The sequence below is a fragment of the Mirounga leonina genome, unplaced genomic scaffold, assembly GCF_011800145.1.
Source record: "Mirounga leonina isolate KUSES-001 unplaced genomic scaffold, KU_Mleo_1.0 Mir_366, whole genome shotgun sequence".
In the NCBI taxonomy this organism is placed as follows: Eukaryota; Metazoa; Chordata; class Mammalia; order Carnivora; family Phocidae; genus Mirounga; species Mirounga leonina.
Genome location: NW_023270709.1, coordinates 22191937 through 22212344, shown reverse-complemented (window position 1 = coordinate 22212344; position 20408 = coordinate 22191937). Strand labels below are relative to the sequence as shown.

General features: G+C 36.3%; 1 protein-coding gene across 2 annotated transcripts in view; it reads right to left on the bottom strand.

Annotated features, from left to right (window-relative positions):
• Positions 1 to 20408, bottom strand: part of CDKAL1 (CDK5 regulatory subunit associated protein 1 like 1) — a 661526-nt gene that overhangs the window by 353475 nt on the left and 287643 nt on the right. For both annotated transcript variants that reach the window (XM_034985765.1, XM_034985766.1), the window contains one exon: positions 4077 to 4180. In XM_034985765.1, coding sequence (XP_034841656.1) covers positions 4077 to 4180 — 104 coding nt within the window. The remainder of the gene's footprint in view (positions 1 to 4076; positions 4181 to 20408) is intronic.

The following is a 20408-nucleotide window of genomic DNA, read 5'->3' as shown; positions in this document are numbered from 1 at the left end:
AGAAAAGAAAAAAGCTAGGAAACCAACCAAATATAAATACATATATACATAGATATATGTGTGTGTGTGTATATATCTATGTATTTTTTGTAAAAGGCAAACTAAAGTTTTTATTTAAAAACATAAATAATTTTGACTTTAACGCTATCCATTCAAAATTTAATGAGCTCTCTTTCTCGCTTTTTGGCAGCTGAATGTATAGTCAGTCTATTTTTGGTGCTTTGGGAATCCACTGTACATTCAGAATGATTTCATGATTATTTCAGAATCTCTTCTGAATGCTCCCTTGTCTTTGGGTCAGCCCTTAGTCTCTTCATTCATTAGACTACTAAGAAATAAATTTTTATGAATATAAAATGTTTCATAAATAAGCTATTCAGAAAGAAATTGTGCTCTTATTGTACCACAGGACAGGCAATCTGGGTTCTATCCCTATTCTACAACTGGTTCAGAGTTTTTAAAAGTCATTTGGTATTTCTGACACACAGTCATCAAAAACTTTAAGAAAAAGAAAGGAAATGTACTTTTCAGGATGGGAAATTTAACTTCCACTGACAGAGTGGCTTTCATAATACTAAAATTTATTGGCAGTTTAGTTAGGGTTTTCATCTTAAAGTATCCTTTCAAAGAACCATATTGTTTATTATTAATTATAGGGCCATTTAATAATAATGGTGTCATGCAGAATTTAAGGGGTTCTAGCTCAAAGAATATTCCTAACACCTGAATTATTAAAGAACAAATATGCAAAAGTCACAGAGATGAGAGAGAATTTCTTCTATTATATTTACCTCAATAATTATTCTTCACCATTTTAAAGCTCACATATAGGAAGTCTGTAAGATCAGTAATATCCCAATGTCCTTTGCAGAAAAAAAGATAATTAACTTAAGGCCTTTAAAATGTGAGCTATCGACAGGTACTTCCTATAGTGGAAAAAAGGGTATAAGGCCATTCTCAGCATGAATTTGCTTTTCTCAAATTAAGAGAATGAAAGGTAACAGTCACACTAAATAGTTTCTTTCTATAGAGGCATTTTTCCTAAAACATGTTTTAGCAGCAAAAGAAAATCTGTCATTTGACTCTAGTCATTAATGTCTGTTACAGATGATTCAATATTCTCACTCAAAATTAGACTCCTTGGATTCACTTTAAATTCCTTCAGTTTAAGTAACATGTCTTCTTCATAAGAAGAACACAGCCAATTACTTCCTGTAAGTTATCTCAAATTCTCACAACAAACAATACTTAATGTCACAGTAATGAGAAAACCACGGGCTGGAGGGGGCCACATACCTTCTTCAGACCACAGTGGCTGGTCAGCAGCAGAACACGGTTTCAAATTCAAACTCTCCTATGGCAAAGAGCATCTAATACCTAACAACTTGAAGTTTTCCTAACCACTCTGGCTTGCCTAGGAAGTTATGACCTCAATATTTTAGTTAACACTATCATACATCAATCAAATGAGCTCACCAGTCCCAAAAGTAGCATTCAGTTTCAGCTTTTTTTTTTTAAGATTTTTATTTTATTTATTTTTATTTTTTAAAGATTTTATTTATTTATTTGAGAGAGAGAATGAGAGAGAGAGAGAGAGAGAGAGAGAGCATGAGAAGGGGGAGGGTCAGAGGGAGAAGCAGACTCCCTGCTGAGCGGGGAGCCCGATGCGGGACTCGATCCCGGGACTCCAGGATCATGACCTGAGCCGAAGGCAGTGGCTTAACCAACTGAGCCACCCAGGCGCCCAGTTTCAGCTTTAATATACAGATAAACAAGACACCGGAAGGATGTTACGTGGCCAGCATTCCATGGCTGGGAATAAAAAGGCAATACACCAACACACGCATACCCAAACACACACACATGATGATGGAAGCAATACTAAATAAATCTCTTCGAATGCTTCCTCTGTGAATAAACACTACATCACTGCTAACCTCTGATATATTCTTTGTAACATTCACCTTAACTGGCCCAACCCACGAGGCTATGATGATGCTAAATGACAATAAAGTCTGACCGAAGTCACACCCTGTACTTCCATTGCTCAGAGGGCGTTTCCAAAGATAAGTAAGATAAATCAGAGAACTACGTTGGATATCTTCAGAAAAATTCTATGATTGGTTTATAAAAACTATGATTACTCCTTTCTGGTTTTTACCTCAAGTCAAATGTAATACATAAATGTGTCCAATTAAGGAGCACATGTGATGTAATGAGCACTGGGTGTTATATAAGACTGATGAATCACTGACCTCTACTTCTGGAACTAATAATACACTATATATTAATTAATTGAATTTAAATAAAAATCAATCAATCAACGTGTCCATACTAAGTCATGAAGCAATCACATCAAAATGTTAGGATAGGTTATAGGTGAAGATAGATATAAGGGAGCCAAGAGAATACATTCACGTCCTAGATGGTGATTTATCAGTTTTAGATCTTTAAAATAAATTTTCAGAGTAAAGTGAGAAAATTTATTTAAGAGTTATATTTAGCTGCGGATAGAAATGCATAATGTTGGAAAAGTACTTCGAAAGAACTAATTCGGGGTGCCTGGGTGGCTCAGTTGGTTAAGCGACTACCTTCGGCTCAGGTCATGATCCTGGAGTCCTGGGATCGAGTCCTGCATCGGGCTCCCTGCTCGGCAGGGAGTCTGCTTCGTCCTCTGACCCTATCCCCTCTCATGTGTTCTCTCTCTCTCATTCTCTCTCTCTCAAATAAATAAAGAAAATCTTTAAAAAAAAAAAAAGAAAGAAAGAACTAATTCATACTCCTACCAATTTGCAGTGTTTGGTGGATAGCTCATAGAGTTTTAATATCCCCATTTTCTGACAAATATATGGAAAAATAAACACCAATTTAGAATGTCAGCAAAGGCATCATTTTTCAAATAGATTAGGTTTCTGTGCAAATTTATGCCCTTTCTGAACACACCTTAACGTAGTCATGTTGTACAAAAGACAATCACTCAGACTGTTTTTCAGATTAGATAATTATCTGGCTCTAAAACAGAACACTGGCAGGAGTCAATGAGTTGCCTTTTATTTCTTGTTCAATATAAGTTGAATGTGAATGAAGGAAGGGACTGAACTAAGAATGTAAAAATAGAAAAAAATTGTTGGGAGGTGTTAATAAATCAATCGAGGGTACTTTTCTCTCTATTATAAAGAGCATTCCAAATTCATGTTGATAAAAGCTCTACATAGATTAAATAAAGAAACGCGTTCGGAACTCATGCTTTCACTTCGAGGGTGTGACATACTGAAAGCAGCACTCCAACTTACTTGCTAAAAGGAAAAGTACATTGCCAGTAACTATTAACCCACAAGATCACGAGACAATAGATTATATCATATTGGGTGTAAAGACACACCAGTGTTATACACACATACTATAAACAAAGACAAAAGAGGAAGTTTATGGTTTAAGCAGTTATGTGTCAACACAACAGTGACTCATGTTGAAGATAAGTCTTATTATATGCTGAGAGATACCTAAACAATCACATTTTCCAGCAAGTGATGATTCGGAAGTAGCTGGCCACCCACACAAAGAATTATCCTCATTAGGACTCTCTACTGGTACCACTCTTTGCTGGTCCAAAGTTCTGCAGGTAAAGAGTGTTATCTTCATTGACTGATAGTAAAATCTACCTTTTGCAAGACTCCTGGAAACACTTATTCACTCTACATTCCAAACATCCAAAAAGTACCAAAGAAAGAGTCGGAAATCTTGAAAAGTATTTCTCTCAGTCCACAAAAGTCTTAACACACATCAGACAGTCATGGGTTTCATTTTTACTTTTTATTTTTGTCTTTTCTGTGAAGGGAAAGTGGGTGATAAAGTTCAAAATACATCATAAGAAAATGGAAGAGTGGTAAAAGAAGAGTAATGTGAATACTAGAACCTGGCTGAGTGATCTGGTAACATTTCTGCCATATAGACTAAAATATTTATGAACTCTTCAGAAAGCTAAAGAAGCATGTATTTAAAGTGAAGGGTTATTTAGAAGACTATTATAATTTATTAAGAAGGCTAAAATCGCACATAATTCTAGAAACTCTTACCTTGAAAAGACTGTCTGGCTCTTTCTACCAGTTCATCAATTGGGTAACTGGCCAAATTTCCTCTGGCGTGTTTAGTTTTGCAGTAGGTACAAGCATTGAGACACCTGTTCAAATGATAGCAATAAATGAGGCTCAAGTTTTTAAAAAAGATAGTACACACTTAACATGGAAAAAGACCTAAAACATACACCAAGATGTTATTTTAGTAACATGTGCCACTTTATATGAAAAATACCAAAAAACCAATATCTATCATACTTCATACTTATTTTATTTCCACAAGGCACAGAAATTTACAATTTGCAATTTTTTTAAGTTTCAACTATTCAAAAATGCACGAATCACACAGTATTATCTTCAAATGAACATATCAGTGAGGAACAAAGTTTATAAATGCTTACAATGATTAAGTGATCAAAAGAAACATAAAAGATCCACATTTTTTTTAAACCTGTGACATTGCTTGGTCATTGTAAAAGTAGAAATTTAGTATTGCTTATGTATACTGTATTATTTAGAAATAATAAAGCATATTCATTTAACTTTTAACTAATGATATAAGAATAAATAGGCAACATAGCATTCTCATAAAAAAATACACCTTAGAAATTTTCAGATAACATTTTTCACTCCTGAAGTCAGAAAAAATATATTAAAACAAGTCCACTGAATACTCCCTAGGATTATATTAGAGAAAGTAAACAAGGAGAATGACATTAGTTTTGAAAAATAAAAAAATAGATTTCCCAATAGTCTGTAGACATGATAAAGAGTTATCTTTGAAAAACTAAAACACTGGTTCTACTCTCATAATTTTTAAATATAATTTAAATAAATTTTGTTATTCTAAAAGAAATAGTTACAACATAATAGAACAGTCCTACACCAAAAAGGCTCAACAACACTGAACAAAACAAGAAAATAACTCTTCATTGATTCAACTGCTAAAATGAACAGAAAAACACCATCATAATACAAATGCTTTAAAATTTCAAAATGAGAAAAAAATGAACTTTTAATAATTAAACCTAACCAATGTGTAATTTTGTTAATATTTCACTATGAGATACATGTGAATCACTGTACTCAGCCAAATATGCAATGCTTAATTTCTTTTTTTTTTACAAGATTTTATTTATTCATTTGAGAGAAAGAGAGGATGAGAGAGAGAGAGAGAGAGAGAGAGAGAGAATGAGCAAGAGGATAGGCAGAGGGAGAAGCAGACATCCTGCTGAGCAGGGAGCCCAATATGGAGCTCAATCCCAGGACCCCTAGATAATGACCGGAGCTGAAGGCAGACGCTTAACAGACTGAGGCACCCATGTGGCCTGCAATGCTTCATTTCTGATAATTTTTGCAAGGCACTCTTAAGTAACACATATATTTAGAAATGATTTTTACTGTTTATCCAACCACATAATCTTAAAAAAACTACCATTCTTTTCTTCCTAAGCCATTTACTTTTTTTTTTTTTTTAAATAAAACACAGATTGGGGCCTCTCTCTTATGAGCACAAATTCTAGTCTCCCAGTTGTTATAGGTCTTCTCTTTTCAATTTCCATCTGTTCCATAAGAAGGGAAAAGAAAAAACTGTTGCTGGCTCTCCCTGGGCGAGTAACTCACTTTTGTTTAGTCTTGACTGAGCATCAGACACTTTCCTGGATGTTTTATACACATTATCTCATTCACCATTCTAGAGTTTAGTGTTACTATCCCCATCTTACAGATGAAGAATCTACTTCAAAAATGTCTGATAATCACCTGATACCACAGAAATACAATGAGACATTATATATATATATATATATATATATATATATATATATATATATGCTATATGGTTGTTCATAGCAGACAATCTGAAGAAATCTAGAAGAAATGGACAATCTAGAAGAAATGCACCAATTCCTAGAAACATACAACCTACAAAGATTAAGTCATGAAGAAATAGAAAATCTGAATAGATTAATAATGAGTAAAGAGATTGAATCATATCCCACCAAAGAAAAGCACAGGACTAGAGAGTTTCACTGATGAATTTTGTCAAACATTTAAAAAAGAATGAATACCAATCTTTTCAAACTCTTCCAAAAAGCAGAAGAGGAGGGAACACTCTCAAACTCATTCTATGAGGTTGTTATTATCCTGATAACGGAGCCGGATAAGGACATTTTAAGACAAGAAAACTACAAGTGAGGGGCGCCTGGGTGGCTCAGTCGTTAAGCGTCTGCCTTCGGCTCAGGTCATGATCCCGGGGTCCTGGGATCGAGCCCCGCATCGGGCTCCCTGCTCGGCCAGGAGCCTGCTTCTCCCTCTCCCACTCCCCCTGCTTGTGTTCCCTCTCTTGCTGTGTCTCTCTCTGTCAAATAAATAAATCTTTAAAAAAAAAAAAAAAAGAAAACTACAAGTGAATATCCTTCATGAATACAGATGAAAAAATCTCAACAGAATACTAGCATACCAAATTCAACAGCATACTAAAAGAATCACACATCACGATCAAGTGGAATTCATCCCTCAGAAACAAGGATGGTTCAACACACACAAATGAAGAAATGTGATACAACACATTAATAGAATTGAGGATAAAAATCATATGTTCATCTCAATAGATACAGAAAAACTATCTGACAAAATTCAACATCCATTCATAATAAGAAGGTTCAACAAACTGGGTATAGAATACTGTACTACAAGACAATAAAGACCATACATGACAAACCCACAGTTTACATCATACTCAGTGGTGAAAGGGTCAAAGCTTTTCCTCCAAGGTCAAAAACAAAGGCAACCACTCTTCCCATTCCTATTCAACACAGTCATGTAAGTCCTAGCTAGGGTAATTAGACAAGAAAAATAAATAAAAGGCATCTTAATCAGAGAAGTAAAATTATGTTTGTAGATGACATGATTTTTTTTTAAGATTTTATTTATTTGAGAGAGAGAGACAGCGAGAGACAGAGAGTGAGAGTGAGCACAAGCAGTGGGGGAGAGGGAGAAGCAGGCTCCCTGATGAGCAGGGAGCCTGACTCAGGGCTCAATCCCAGGACTCTGGGTCATGACCTGAGCCCAAGGCAGATGCTTAACAGATTGAGCCACCCAGGTGCCCCTGTTGATGACATGGTCTTATCTATAAAAAATCCTAAAAACTCCACCAAAAACCTGTTAGATCTAATCAATGAAGTTAGTAAAGTTAGAGGATACCAAATCAACATACAAAAAAACAGCAGCATTTCTATACACTAACAATGTATCTGAAAAAGAAATAAAGAAAATAATCTCATTTACAATAACACCAAAAACGATAAAATATATAGGAACAAATTTAACCAAGGAGATAAAAAACCTGTACACTGAAAATAATAAGACAATGATGAAAGAAACTGAAGAAGATACAAATAATTGGGAGAAATAGTCCATGCTCGTGGATTGGAAGATTTAATACTGTTAAAATGTCCATACTGCTCAAAGATGTCTATAGACTCAATACAATCCCTATCAAGATTTCAATGGCATTTTTTACAGAAACAGAGAAAATAATCTTACAATTTGTCTGGAACTACAAAAGACTCTTAATAATAGCTAAAACAGTCCTGAGAAAGAACACAGCTAGGAAGCATCACATTTCCTGATTTCACGCAATATTACAAAGCTACAGTGATCAAGACATTATGGTACTGACATAAAAACAGACAAACAGACAAATGGAAGAGAATTAAGAGCCCAGAAATAAGCCTATGCATATACACTCAACTAATATTTGACAAAGGAGACAAGAATATTCAATGGAGAAAAGGTTAGTCTATTCAATAAATGTTGCCAGGAAAACTGGATGTTCTCTTGCAAAAACAATGAAACTAGACCACTGTCTTATACCACTCGCAAGAATTAATTTGAAATGGATTAAAGATTTATATGTAAGACCAAAACCCATAAAAGTTTTAGAAGAAAACACGAAGAAACTTCCTTGACATGGGTCTTAGCAATGATTTTTCAGATGTGACACCTTAAAGCACAGCAACAAAATCAAAAATAAACAAGTGGGACTACATCAAACTAAAAAGCTTCTTCACAGCGAAAGAAGTGATCAACAAAATGAAAAGGCAACCTACAGATTGGGAGAAAATATTTTCAAAGCACGCATCTAATTCATAACATAATAAGTGATTCAAACATTTGATTATTATTCCATAATAAGAAATCCTAATATCCAATAAGGGCTTTATATCCAAAATATATAAGGAACTCAATAGCGAAAACGAGCAAACAAACAAATAATCCAATTTAAAATGGCCAAAGAATCTGAATAGACATTTCCAAAGAAGACATACAAATGTCCAACAGGTACATGAAAAGGGTCTCAACATCACCAGTCATGAAGGAAATGTAAATCAGAACCACAATGAAGTATCACTTCACACCTGTTAGGAAGGCGATCATCAAAAAGACAAAAGATAACCAAGTGTTGGTAAGGATGTACAGAAAAGAAAGGGAACATCTGGCCACTGTTGGAGGGGATATAAATTGGTGCAACCACTATAAAAAACAGTATGGAGGTTCCCCAAAAGTTAAAAATACAACAAGCATATGATCCAACAATTCCACTTGAGTATATATCCAAAAGAAAGGGAATCACAATCTCAGATGTCTGCATCCTCATTGTCATTCCATTATTTACAATAGCCAAGACATAGAAACAACTTAAGTTTGTCCAACAGATAAACAGATGAATAAAACACATGGTGTGTGTGTATACGTATACACACATACACAATGGAACATTATTTATCCATAAAAAAGCAGGAAATTCTGCCATTTCCAACAACATGGATGAATACTGAGGGTTTTATTATGCTACGTGAAATAAGTCAGACAGAGAAATACAAAGTGTGTATGACCTCACTTATAGGTGGAATCTACAAACAAACTCATAGAAACAGAGAAGAGACTGGTGGTTGCCAGAAGTGGGGAGTGGGGGTGGGAAATGGGTGAAGGTGATCTAAAGGTAGAAACTTCTAGTTATAAGCAAAATTAAGTTCTGGGGACGTAATGTACAGCATGGTGATTATAATTATCAGTATTGTATCTTATATTTGAAAATTTCTGAGATCTAGGTCTTAAAAGTTCTTATCACAAGAAAAAAATGTTAACCATGTGCAGGGAAATCTGTTAACTAAACTTACTGTGGTAAGCATTTCACAAATCATTATGCTGTATATACTCTGAACTTATACAATGTGATATGTCAATAATATCTCAGTAAAAATGGGAAGGAGGGGGGAGAAATCTAGTAAGTAGCTTGCTCAAGACACGTAGCTATGATTCAAATCTAGACCTGACAAATTTCAAACTTCATGCTGTTTCCATACCAATCTGACTCCCCAGAATAAATGTGTGTCAAACATCCTAGCTACATACAGATGCAAATAATAAACTAGTCAATCATCTGACATGAGATACAAGTAATGTAGCATATGGATTCAAATATATTGCCAGTACTTATCATCCTGTATATGAAGTTAGTTGTCTAAAACATGTGTTTCTCTCTTTCATTCTTTGGAAATCTGACTTCTTTTCCACCCACTAGCCCAAACCAGTTATTCCACCCTTCTTTACAAATTGTTTTTCATCTTCTTGCTGGCATTGGGGCAAAATGTGTTATCTCATTTGATATGCCATGTCTTTTTAAATTCTACTGCTCAGGTTCTTGCTGCCCTTCTCAAGTGGCACCATGGTAATGTTCAATGCAGCAAGCCCTACCATTCCTTTACCTGTGATATCCCCTTATGATGGGCATTCACTTTGGGTAAATCAGCACTCTTGCAGAGAATCTGCTCTCTTTGCCTCCTGAAACTACTTCAAGTCTCTTAATCCCTCTCTCTTATTTCTATTACCAATGGAGAATTCCATAAATAAGTGGATAATCTTAATAAAAGCTACTACTATTTCTGACTTGGGCTATTTCTTTTTTTTTTTTTAATTTTTTTTTTTTAAAGATTTTATTTATTTGAGAGAGAGAGACTGAGAGAGAGAGAGCATGAAAGGGGGGAGGGTCGGAGGAAGAAGCAGACTCCCTGCCGAGCAGGGAGCCTGATGCGGGACTCGATCCAGGGACTCCAGGATCATGACCTGAGCCTAAGGCAGTCGCTTAACCAACTGAGCCACCCAGGTGCCCGACTTGGGCTATTTCTTAAAAGTAACTCTCTTGAGGGAGACCAGCCTGAAGAAGGGGAAGGAAAACAGAAGGAGAAGTAAACATGTATGTGAAACATTTATAATATGAACGAATGAACACACGTGAAGTATTTAGAATAGCATCCTCACCTAGTAAGTGATTGGTAACTGTTGGCCACTGATTGTTTAATGTGACTATTCTAAACAATTCTGTAAAGAAATAATTATGCATTATCATGTTCCAGATGTACCTAACTTTATGGAACAGATGTGCTGCTGATGGGTTGGCTTAAACCAACTGTGGAAACCAAATCATATTTTCCTACTGGCTCACTTAATAAAGGTGGAAATGTAACCCCATGGAAAACTCACTCATGAAAATCCACTAGAACATTTTAATAAAACAAGGTGATATTTGGAAACATTAATAATCAAAATAAGCCAGTAAGTATAAATATTACATTAAGAATTCAAAATATTCTTCACTAAACTGCTCCCCCAGGGTTAATTAGGGTGGCTGATGTGATATGTTTTTGAAGTTCTAAACTCTTTATTGTATAAGATAGGTTCATCCTTATCTGCAGTTATCAAAATATGTTATTTTGATAAAGTGAAAATTTCTATAAAGCATATTTGTTCAAGCATGTTGTAACAGCACTATGTCAAGCATCAAATCTGCTATACCTTACACTTAAAAAAGAGAGAGACCTGTTATAATACATAAGAAAGATATGTACAACAGAATCAGAAAAGAATGAGTTTTTGATATTTAGGTTAAAAACAATTTTCTCAATTTCGACATGACAAGCTTCCAATAAAATAAAGGGATTCATCATAGAAACCTTTATTAGATACTTTCAAGTTATCTGTAAACAATTAAATAATTGTCTGGGAGTAAGAACATCAAGCCAATTTCTTCAACTGTCAGAAAACAAAAGATCTTTGAAGGCTGACTGTTGAAAGCCAAAACCAGAAAGAGATGCCTGTGAAACTCCAAGGAAGATGGAAAATCCTGAAGAGCCATCAACTGTCCTGATAGAATAATAAAGCGAGCGCACCATACCTACTGCTCTGTGTAAGCGTGTCATATGGCCACAGGCCAAGAAGGAACTAAACACCTCAAAAGCAAAGACAGATTCAGCATTCAATTTAGCAGTACAACTCTAAAGTTTTAAAAAGCATCTGTGGCAGAATATTTTTAAGTTACGGAAACCAAAGAGATGAAATAACAATTTTCACAAATTAAAATATTTCAAAGGGCTCAAATGCATAACAAAATGTCAAATTTAATACCTAAGCCACAGAAAGCAAATGAAAACTAAAAGTTTTAACATATTCAGTTTTTTTTCCTTTAAAGAGCATCTTTAAATATCACAAGTTCTGAAATAATTTAAAAATCAGATTTATACTTTTAAAAATTCATCCATACTGATATCTTTTTTTTATGGGGGAGGAAAAAAGCCTATGTGACTCAGAATTTCCTTTCTCTCTGTGTTTTAGGGTCAAAAATAAATTTAAATATGCAAAAAAACTATTGTGGACTCAGACATTAACACTTCAAACTAGCATATTCAGTTTCATTCACATAATTCAACCTTATTTACTTTTAATCAATTGACAAAGTACAATACTCCTCAAAGCTTCAATCTCACAAAATAATAAGCCCTTTACAGCACTAAACCTTACAAAAATCATGCTGTGGGCCAGCCACATTCTTCCATAACTGAAGTAAAATGAAGCAAACCAAAAAAAAACAAAACAAAACAAAAAACACCTCAGGAAACAAAAGGTTCACACAGAGTAGGTTGTGCCAGACTTGGCTGTTAAATATAGCCTATTTTGAGCCCTCATCTTGGTTTTAAAAGTATTTCCAGGAAAATTATAAACCTTTTGATCTTTTAAACAAATGTAAGAGATACTCCTATCAGCAGGATCTGATTAGATCTTCAAATGATAATATAATACTTGTTTGCCAAGCTTTTCAGAATCCTGAACAAGCAAAGAAAAAATGACATCCTTAAAAACTAACAAAATATAGTTCCAAAACCTTACATTCTTTAAGCTTCCTGTGGCCAGGAAGCCTCCAACCTGAACTGAATCTCTCCACCAGGGTTACTGACTCCATCTTCTGTCCCCAACCCCGACATCTTATTCTAATAATCACAATCTCTCTCTTTAACTGTTACCTTTCTGAAGTTGCTTTTCCTTTTGAAAAAGAAAGGAAGGGAGGGAAGGAGAGAGGGGGCTTGGCAGCAGCTAGGCTTTCTCCTGAATTAAAAAACAACCGCAGCTACATTTTTCTCTTATTCTACCTCCATTAGCTACTGGGCTACATCCTTTGCTTCAAAAAGATGTTCCAACATATTTCAGCTCTATATGCTTATTTCCCATTCCCTTTACCTAACACAATTACCTTTATCATCACCACCCATTAATCTGTGTAAAAATCACCACAATCTTTAAAATCACCTGGCTGGGGGGGCGGAGGGGGAGAGTGGGGAGAGGGTTGCTAACAATAATAAAAGGTGGTTGCTCAATGCTGGACACTCAGTCATGCATTTTGCATGGTTTCATTCATCCTCACAGAAATCTTGATATCAGTATTTTTATCACTAACTTTCATAGAGGAAACTGAAGTTGAAAGAGAGTAAGAAATTTACTCAAAGCTACACAGACAGCTCAATGAAAGATGAATCTATCTTTTTTTTTTTTTTTTTTAAGTAAACTCTACACCCAACATGGGTCTCAAACTCGTGACCCTGAGATCAAGAGTTGCATGCTCTTCCAACTGAGCCAGCCAGGAGTCCCCAGAGATGAATCTATCTTATCTGGAACTCCTTCAGCACTGATTGTACTTGACCTCTCTTAAGATACAAACTATCTTACACATGTGTGTAAGAACACATGATGAGTGGGGAGGATCCTAGGAGGATGGTGGATTGGGAAGCTCCAGGAAAGGGTGTCCTCACCTTGAGAGTACTGCACTGACAGAATCTGTCTGATGCAACAATTTTGGAACTCTGGTTCCTAAGGGCTAAGAGCCTGCAACTTCCAGGGGAAGATCTGGATGGCAACTTTTGGGTAATTTCAGCTCTTCGCTCAGGAGTGGCTCCTCCCCTGCCAACACCTTACCCCTAGCCATGTAGCAAGGCAGCTGTACATGTGTTCTGAGAGCAGCTTACACACAGCATGTGGGTGCTAGGGTGGGTAAAAAGGACCTTGCCCCAAAATATCAGGAATGATGCTCTGATTGCCACTTCTTATCACAGAGGCTCAAGATAAAAAGGTGGCAGCCACTGTAGCACCTCCCCACATTGTTAAAAGTCTCTACCTCTCTAGCTGAAGTGACTGTCAGAAGATTTAAAGGGCCAGCATCCCTCCTCCCCCTTCATTTTTCACTTGTTTTCCTTTGGGGAGCCCAGATATTAAAGATTAGGACACTCAAAAAACAACTGCACATACGAGCAAAATTAGAAAGTGACCACACATGCCCAGAAAAAGGATCAGAAAAGACCTGAGAAGATCTTAAGTTCATACCTCAGGCTGATCCTCACCACAAACAAAGTGTACAACAATTAAAAAATAAACAATAACAAAACCCAGCAAAACCTGTGCAGGGGGAGAATCTGATTTCCCGAGTTACCACATTATTAGATTCAAATGTCAGGTGTTGAAAAAAAAAAAATCACAAGACACAAAGAAACAGGAAAGTATGGCTCATTCAAAGGAAAAAAAATATGTCAATAAAAACTGTCCCCAAGAAAGTCCTATGGCAGATATACTAGACAAAGACTTTAAAACAACTGGCTTTGCAGGGCGCCTGGGTGGCTCAGTTGGTTGAGCGTCTTCCTTCGGCTCAGGTCATGATCCTGGAGTCCCGGGATCGGGTCCCGCATCGGGCTCCCTGCTCAGCGGGGGGGTCTGCTTCTCCCTCTGACCCTCCTCCCTCTCATGCTCTCTGTCTCTCATTCTCTCTGTCTCAAATAAATAAATCTTTAAAAAAACAAAACAAAACAAAAAAAACAACTGGCTTTGCTTATCTTTTTCAACATTGCTGAGCGAAATAAGTCAATTAGAGAAAGACATGTATCAAAGGACCTCACTGACATGAGGAATTCTTAATCTCAGGAAACAAACTGAGGGTTGCTGGAGTGGGGAGTGGGGTGGGAGGGATGGGGTGGCTGGGTGATAGACATTGGGGAGGGTATGTGCTATGGTGAGTGCTGTGAATTGTGTAAGACTGTTGAATAACAGACCTGTACCTCTGAAACAAATAATACATTATATGTTAAAAAAAAAAAAAGAAGAAAAAGATGATAGGAGGGGAAGAATGAAGGGGGGGAAAACAGAGGGGGAGAAGAACCATGAGAGACTATGGACTCTGAGAAACAAACTGAGGGTTCTAGAGGGGAGGGGGTGGGGGGATGGATTAGCCCAGTGATGGGTATTAAAGAGGGCACATTCTGCATGGAGCACTGGGTGTTATACGCAAACAATGAATCATGGAACACTACATCAAAAACCGATGATGTAATGCATGGTGATTAACATAATAATAAAAAAAGAAAAAAAAATTGGGTGCCTGGGTGGCTCAGTTGGTTAAGCGACTGCCTTCGGCTCAGGTCATGATCCTGGAGTCCCTGGATCGAGTCCCGCATCGGGCTCCCTGCTCAGCAGGGTCTGCTTCTTCCTCTGACCCTCCCGACCCTCCCCCCTCTCATGTGCTCTCTCTCACAGTCTCTCTCTCTCAAATAAATAAATAAAAAAAAAAAGAAAGAAAAAAAAATTAAGGAAAGAGAAAAAAATAAAACAACTGGCTTTTTCCAATTTTTTTTTTAAATTAACATATAATGTATTATTTGTTTCAGGGGTACAAGTCTGTGATTCATCAGTCTTGCACAATTCACAGTGCTCACCATAGCACATACCCTCCCCAATGTCCATCACCCAGCCACCCCATCCCTTCCACCCTCCTCCCCTCCAACAACCCTCAGTTTGTCTCCTGATTGATTAAGAGTCTCTTATGGTTTGTCTCCCTCTCTGTTTTGTCTTGTAAAACAACTGTCTTAAAGATGTTCAAAGAACAAAAAATGTGCAAAAATCAAGAGAACAATGAATGAAAAAATGGAAATGAAAGAACAGAAAGCATAAAACAAAGAAATTCTGGAGCGGAGAACTACAAGAAGCAAAATAAAAAATTCACTAGAGAGATTCGGCATCAACAACCAAAAGACGTGGGGATGAGCTGAAAAGGAGCACAGGTTTTATTGTTGTTGACATTAAGCTGGTATACATTCAAATTAGTGTTATAACTTTAGAATGTTAAATATAATCCCCATGGTAACCATAATGAAAACAGCTACAAAATATAAACACAAGGAAATGAGAAAGTTACTTAAAACTTTCACTACAAAAAATCAACTAAATGCAAAGGAAAACAGGGGCATCTGGGTGGCTCAGTTGTTAAGCGTCTGCCTTTGGCTCAGGTCATGGTCCCAGGTTCCTGGGATCCAGCCCCGCATCGGACTCTCCGCTCCATGGGAAGCCTGCTTCTCCCTCTCCCACTCCCCCTGCTTGTGTTCCCTCTCTCGCTGTCTCTCTCTCTGTCAAATAAATAAATAAAATCTTTAAAAAATCAAAAATAAAATATAAATGCAAAGGAAAACAATAATGCAGTAAATTAGGGGCAAAAGCTTTATAAGGCATACAGAAAACAGCACAAAGAGAGAAGTCAGTCCCTCCTTATTAGTAATTAAATGCAAATGAATTAAACTCTCCGATCAAAAGACAGAGGTTGGCAGAATGGATAAAAACACAAGATCCAACTATATGTTGTCCACAAGAGACTCACTTTAGATCCAAAGACACAGAGAGGTTGAAAGTAAAAGGATGGAACAAGATATTCCCAGTACTTAATTACCAAAAGAGAGCAAGGGTTGCTATACTAATATCACACACAACAGGCATTAAATCAAAAAATGTAATGAAAACAAAGAAGTGCATTATACGTTGATAAAAGATTCAATACTGCAAGAAGATATAACAAGTATAAACACTTACACAGTAATGGCACACCATCAAAATATGAAGCAAAAACTGACAGAATTCAAAAAAGAAATAGCTCTACAAGAGTAGTTACTTCAATACCCACTCTCAATAATGAACAGAACAACCAGACAGAAGGAAAGTAGGCACAGAGAACCTAAGCAATACAATGAACCATCCAGATCTAACAGAACATTCTACCCAACAGCAACAGAATACACATGGCACATATTCCAGGACAGACCATAGGTCAGGACACAAATTAAGTCTCCATAGATTTAAAAGTATCTTCTCTGAACACAACGAACGAAGTTGGAAATCAGAACACAAAAATTCACAAAACTGTGGAAATTAAACAACACACTTTTAAACAACCAATGGATCAAAGGAGAACATACTTACTGATGAAGGAAAACAAAAATACCACACACCAAAACTTATGGGACGCAGACAAAGCAGTACTAAGGAGAAAATTTATAGCTATAAACACTTTTTTCTTTTTCAAAGAAAGATCTCATATCAACACCCAACTTTATAACTCAGGAAAAGAGAAAAAGAAGAATAAACTAAAACCAAAGCTAGCAGAAGGAAATAATAAAGATTTGAGAAGAGATGAATGAAATAGAGAACAGAAAAACACCAGAGAAAATCAACAAAAAAGCTGATTCTAGGAAAAGACCCACAAAATTGACAAACCTTTAGCTACATGGACTAAGAAAAAAAACACTCAAATTACTATAATCAGAAATGAAAGTGGGACATTACTAACAATTCTAAAGAAATATACAGGATTATAAGAGACGTACCATGAACAACTGTACACCAACAAACTGGATAACCTCGTTAAAATGGATATATTCCTGAAAACACAAAACCTTCTAAAAGCAAGTCATGAAGCAATAGGGAATCTAAATAGGTCTATAACCACTAAAAAGCTTAAATCAGTAATCAAAACTCTCCTAACAAAGAAAAGCCTGGAACCTGACAGCTTCATTGGTGAATTCTACCTAACACTTAAGAAGCAATACCAATCCTTCTCAAACTTTTCCAAAAAACTAAAGAGAAGGGAACACTTCCTAACTTATTCTATAAGGGCAGCATTACCTTGATACTAAAGCCAGGCAATGACACCCCAAGAAAAATTACAGACCAATATCCCTTATGAACATGGATGCAAAAATGCTCAACAAAATACTAGCAAACACAACTCATTAGCATATTAAAAGGATTATACATCATAATCATGTGGGATTTGTTCTTGGAATGCAAGGATAGTTCAGCATATAAAAATCCATCCATGTAGGGGTACCTGGGTGGCTCAGTTGGTTAAGCGTCTGCCTTCAGCTCAGGCCCTAGGATGTTGGGACCCAGCCAGAGAGTCAGGCTCCCTGCTCAGTGGGGAGTCTGCTTCTCCCTCTCCCTCTGCCCCTCCCCCCACTCATTCTCTCTTGCGCATGTGCTCTCGCTTGCACGCTCTCTCTAATAAAATCTTTTTTAAAAAATCAATCCATGTAATATGCCATATCAATAGAATTAAAGAGAAAAAACAACATATGATCATCTCAATTGATGCAGAAAAAGCACTTGACAGAATTCAACATCTTTCTTGATGAAAACAATCAATAAACTAGGAATAGAAGAAAACTTCTTCAGCACAATAAAAGTCGTATGAGAAAAACAGTGAGGATCACACTCAAAGTAAAAACTGAAAGCTTTTCCTTTACAATCAGGAACAAGGCAAGGATGCTCATTTTTACCTATTCAACAAAGTTCTGGAAGTTCTAGCCTGAGCAATTAGGCAAGTTAAAGAAACAAAAGGCATCCAAATTGGAAAGGAAGAAGTAAAATTATCTGTTTACAGATGACATGATCTTCTATGTAGGAAATCCTAAATATACCCCCCAACACCAGAATAAATGAATCCAGCAAAGTATCATGAACAAGAGTCAATATACAAAAATCAGCTGCATTTCTACACATGAACAATGAAAAATCTGAAAAGGAAATTACAAAAACAACTTCATTTACAACCACATCAGAAAGAATAAAATATTTAGGAATTAACTTAATCAAAGTGAAAGTTACTTACACAATAAAAATGCTGAAAGAAACTGAAAAAGATATAATGGAAACACATTGCATGATCATAGATTGGATGAATATTGTTAAAATGTCAATACTACCCAAAGTGGTATACGGATTCAATGCAATCCCTATCAAAATCCCAATGATGCTTTTTGCGGGGGGAGGGGGCGGGGAAACACATCCTGAAATTCAAATGGAATCTCAAGGGACACCAAATAGCCAAAACAATCTTGAGAAAGAATGAAACTATAGGGTTCACACTACTGATTTCAAAACTTATTGCCAAGTTATAGGTATCAAAAACAGTTTGGTATTAGCACAACATAGACTTACAGGCCAGTGGGATAAAATGGAGAACCCAGAAATAAACCCACACATACATGGTCAAATGATTTTCTTTAGGGTGCCAAGCCATTCGACGAGATAAGGACAGTCTTTGCAACAAATGATCCTGAGAAAACTGGATATCCACATGCAAAATGACGAAGCTGGGCCCTTACCTGACACCATATAAAAAAATTAACTCAAAAATGCATCAAAAAGCTAAATGTGAGACCTAAAACAATGAAACTCTGAGAAGAAAACATAAGATAAAAGCTTCATGACCTCGATTTGGTAATAATTTCTTGGATATGACATCAAAGGCCCAGGCAACAAAAGAAAAAAAACAGAGAAACTGGATTTAAGAAAAATTAAATTTTTTCTCCAAAAGACACTTTCAACAGAGTAAAAAGGTAACCCACAGAATCAGAGAAAAAATTACAAATCATATATCTGATAAGAGATTAAGAGAATTACAGAGAACTCCTAAAACTCAACAACAACAAAACAAACAACCGAATTCAAAAATGGGCAAAGGACTTGAACAGACATTTCTCCAAAGATATGCAAATGTACAATACGCACATGAAAAGATACCTAACATGACTAATCATTAGGGAAATGCAAATCAAAGCTACAATAAAATACCATCTCACACCCATTAGACTGGTTATCAAAAAAAACCCAACCAAACAAACAACAAAAAACAAAACAAAACGGGAAACATAAGTGTTGGCAAATATATAGAGAAATTGGAACCCTCGTGCCCTGCTGGTAAGAATGTAAAATGGGGCAGCCACCATGGAAAACAGTACGGCAGTTCCTCAAAAAATCAAAAACGTAGAATTTCCCAGCAATTCCACTTCTAGGTATATATGCCAAAGAATTGAAAGCAAGTCTCAAAGAGATATTTATATACCCGTATTCATAGCAGCAGCATTACTTAAAATAGCCAAAATGTGGAATTAACCCAACGTCCATTGACAGATGAATGGTTAAGGAAAATACACTGGACTATTATTATTCACCCTGAGAAAGAATGAAAATTCTGCAATATGCTACAATATGTGTGAGTTCTGAAGACAATATACTAAATGAAATAAGCCAGTCACAAAGACAAATGCTCTTTGGAGTCCACTTGTATGAGGTACTCAGAGTAGCCAAATTCGAGGCAGGAAGCTGAACCACGCTGACAGTGGCTGTGGGGAGGGGAGAATGTGGAGTTACTGTTTAAGGGGTCCAGAGTTTCAGTTTTACCACATGAAAAGAATTATGGGAATGGGTGTTGTGATGGCTGCACAAAAATGTGAATGTATTTTAGTAACACTTAAAAAGTTAAGATGGTAAAATGTGTTATGTGTATTTTACCACAATAAAAAAATGAAAAAAAAAAATACGTGATTGTGTGTTTAATACTTAGTGGTTGACAATTGACTTAGAGAACAGGCATATATTTTACCCATTTTACTGGGTGTTGTAACGTCCTACACAGAGCCGTGTACACCACTAGAGTATCCATACCCAAAGCTACTGGTGATTTCATAATAAACCAGACCAGCTGTCAAGTCAGTACCTGGTTACAGAGCCAGGAGCAGTGCTAAGCTCAAAGGTCGGCTGGCATTCATAACTGGATCTTCTTGGATACAAATCCAGTAAGATACAAGGAGGCAGGGAAAGGGAATTCAGGAATGGAGAAGATGCAAGAAG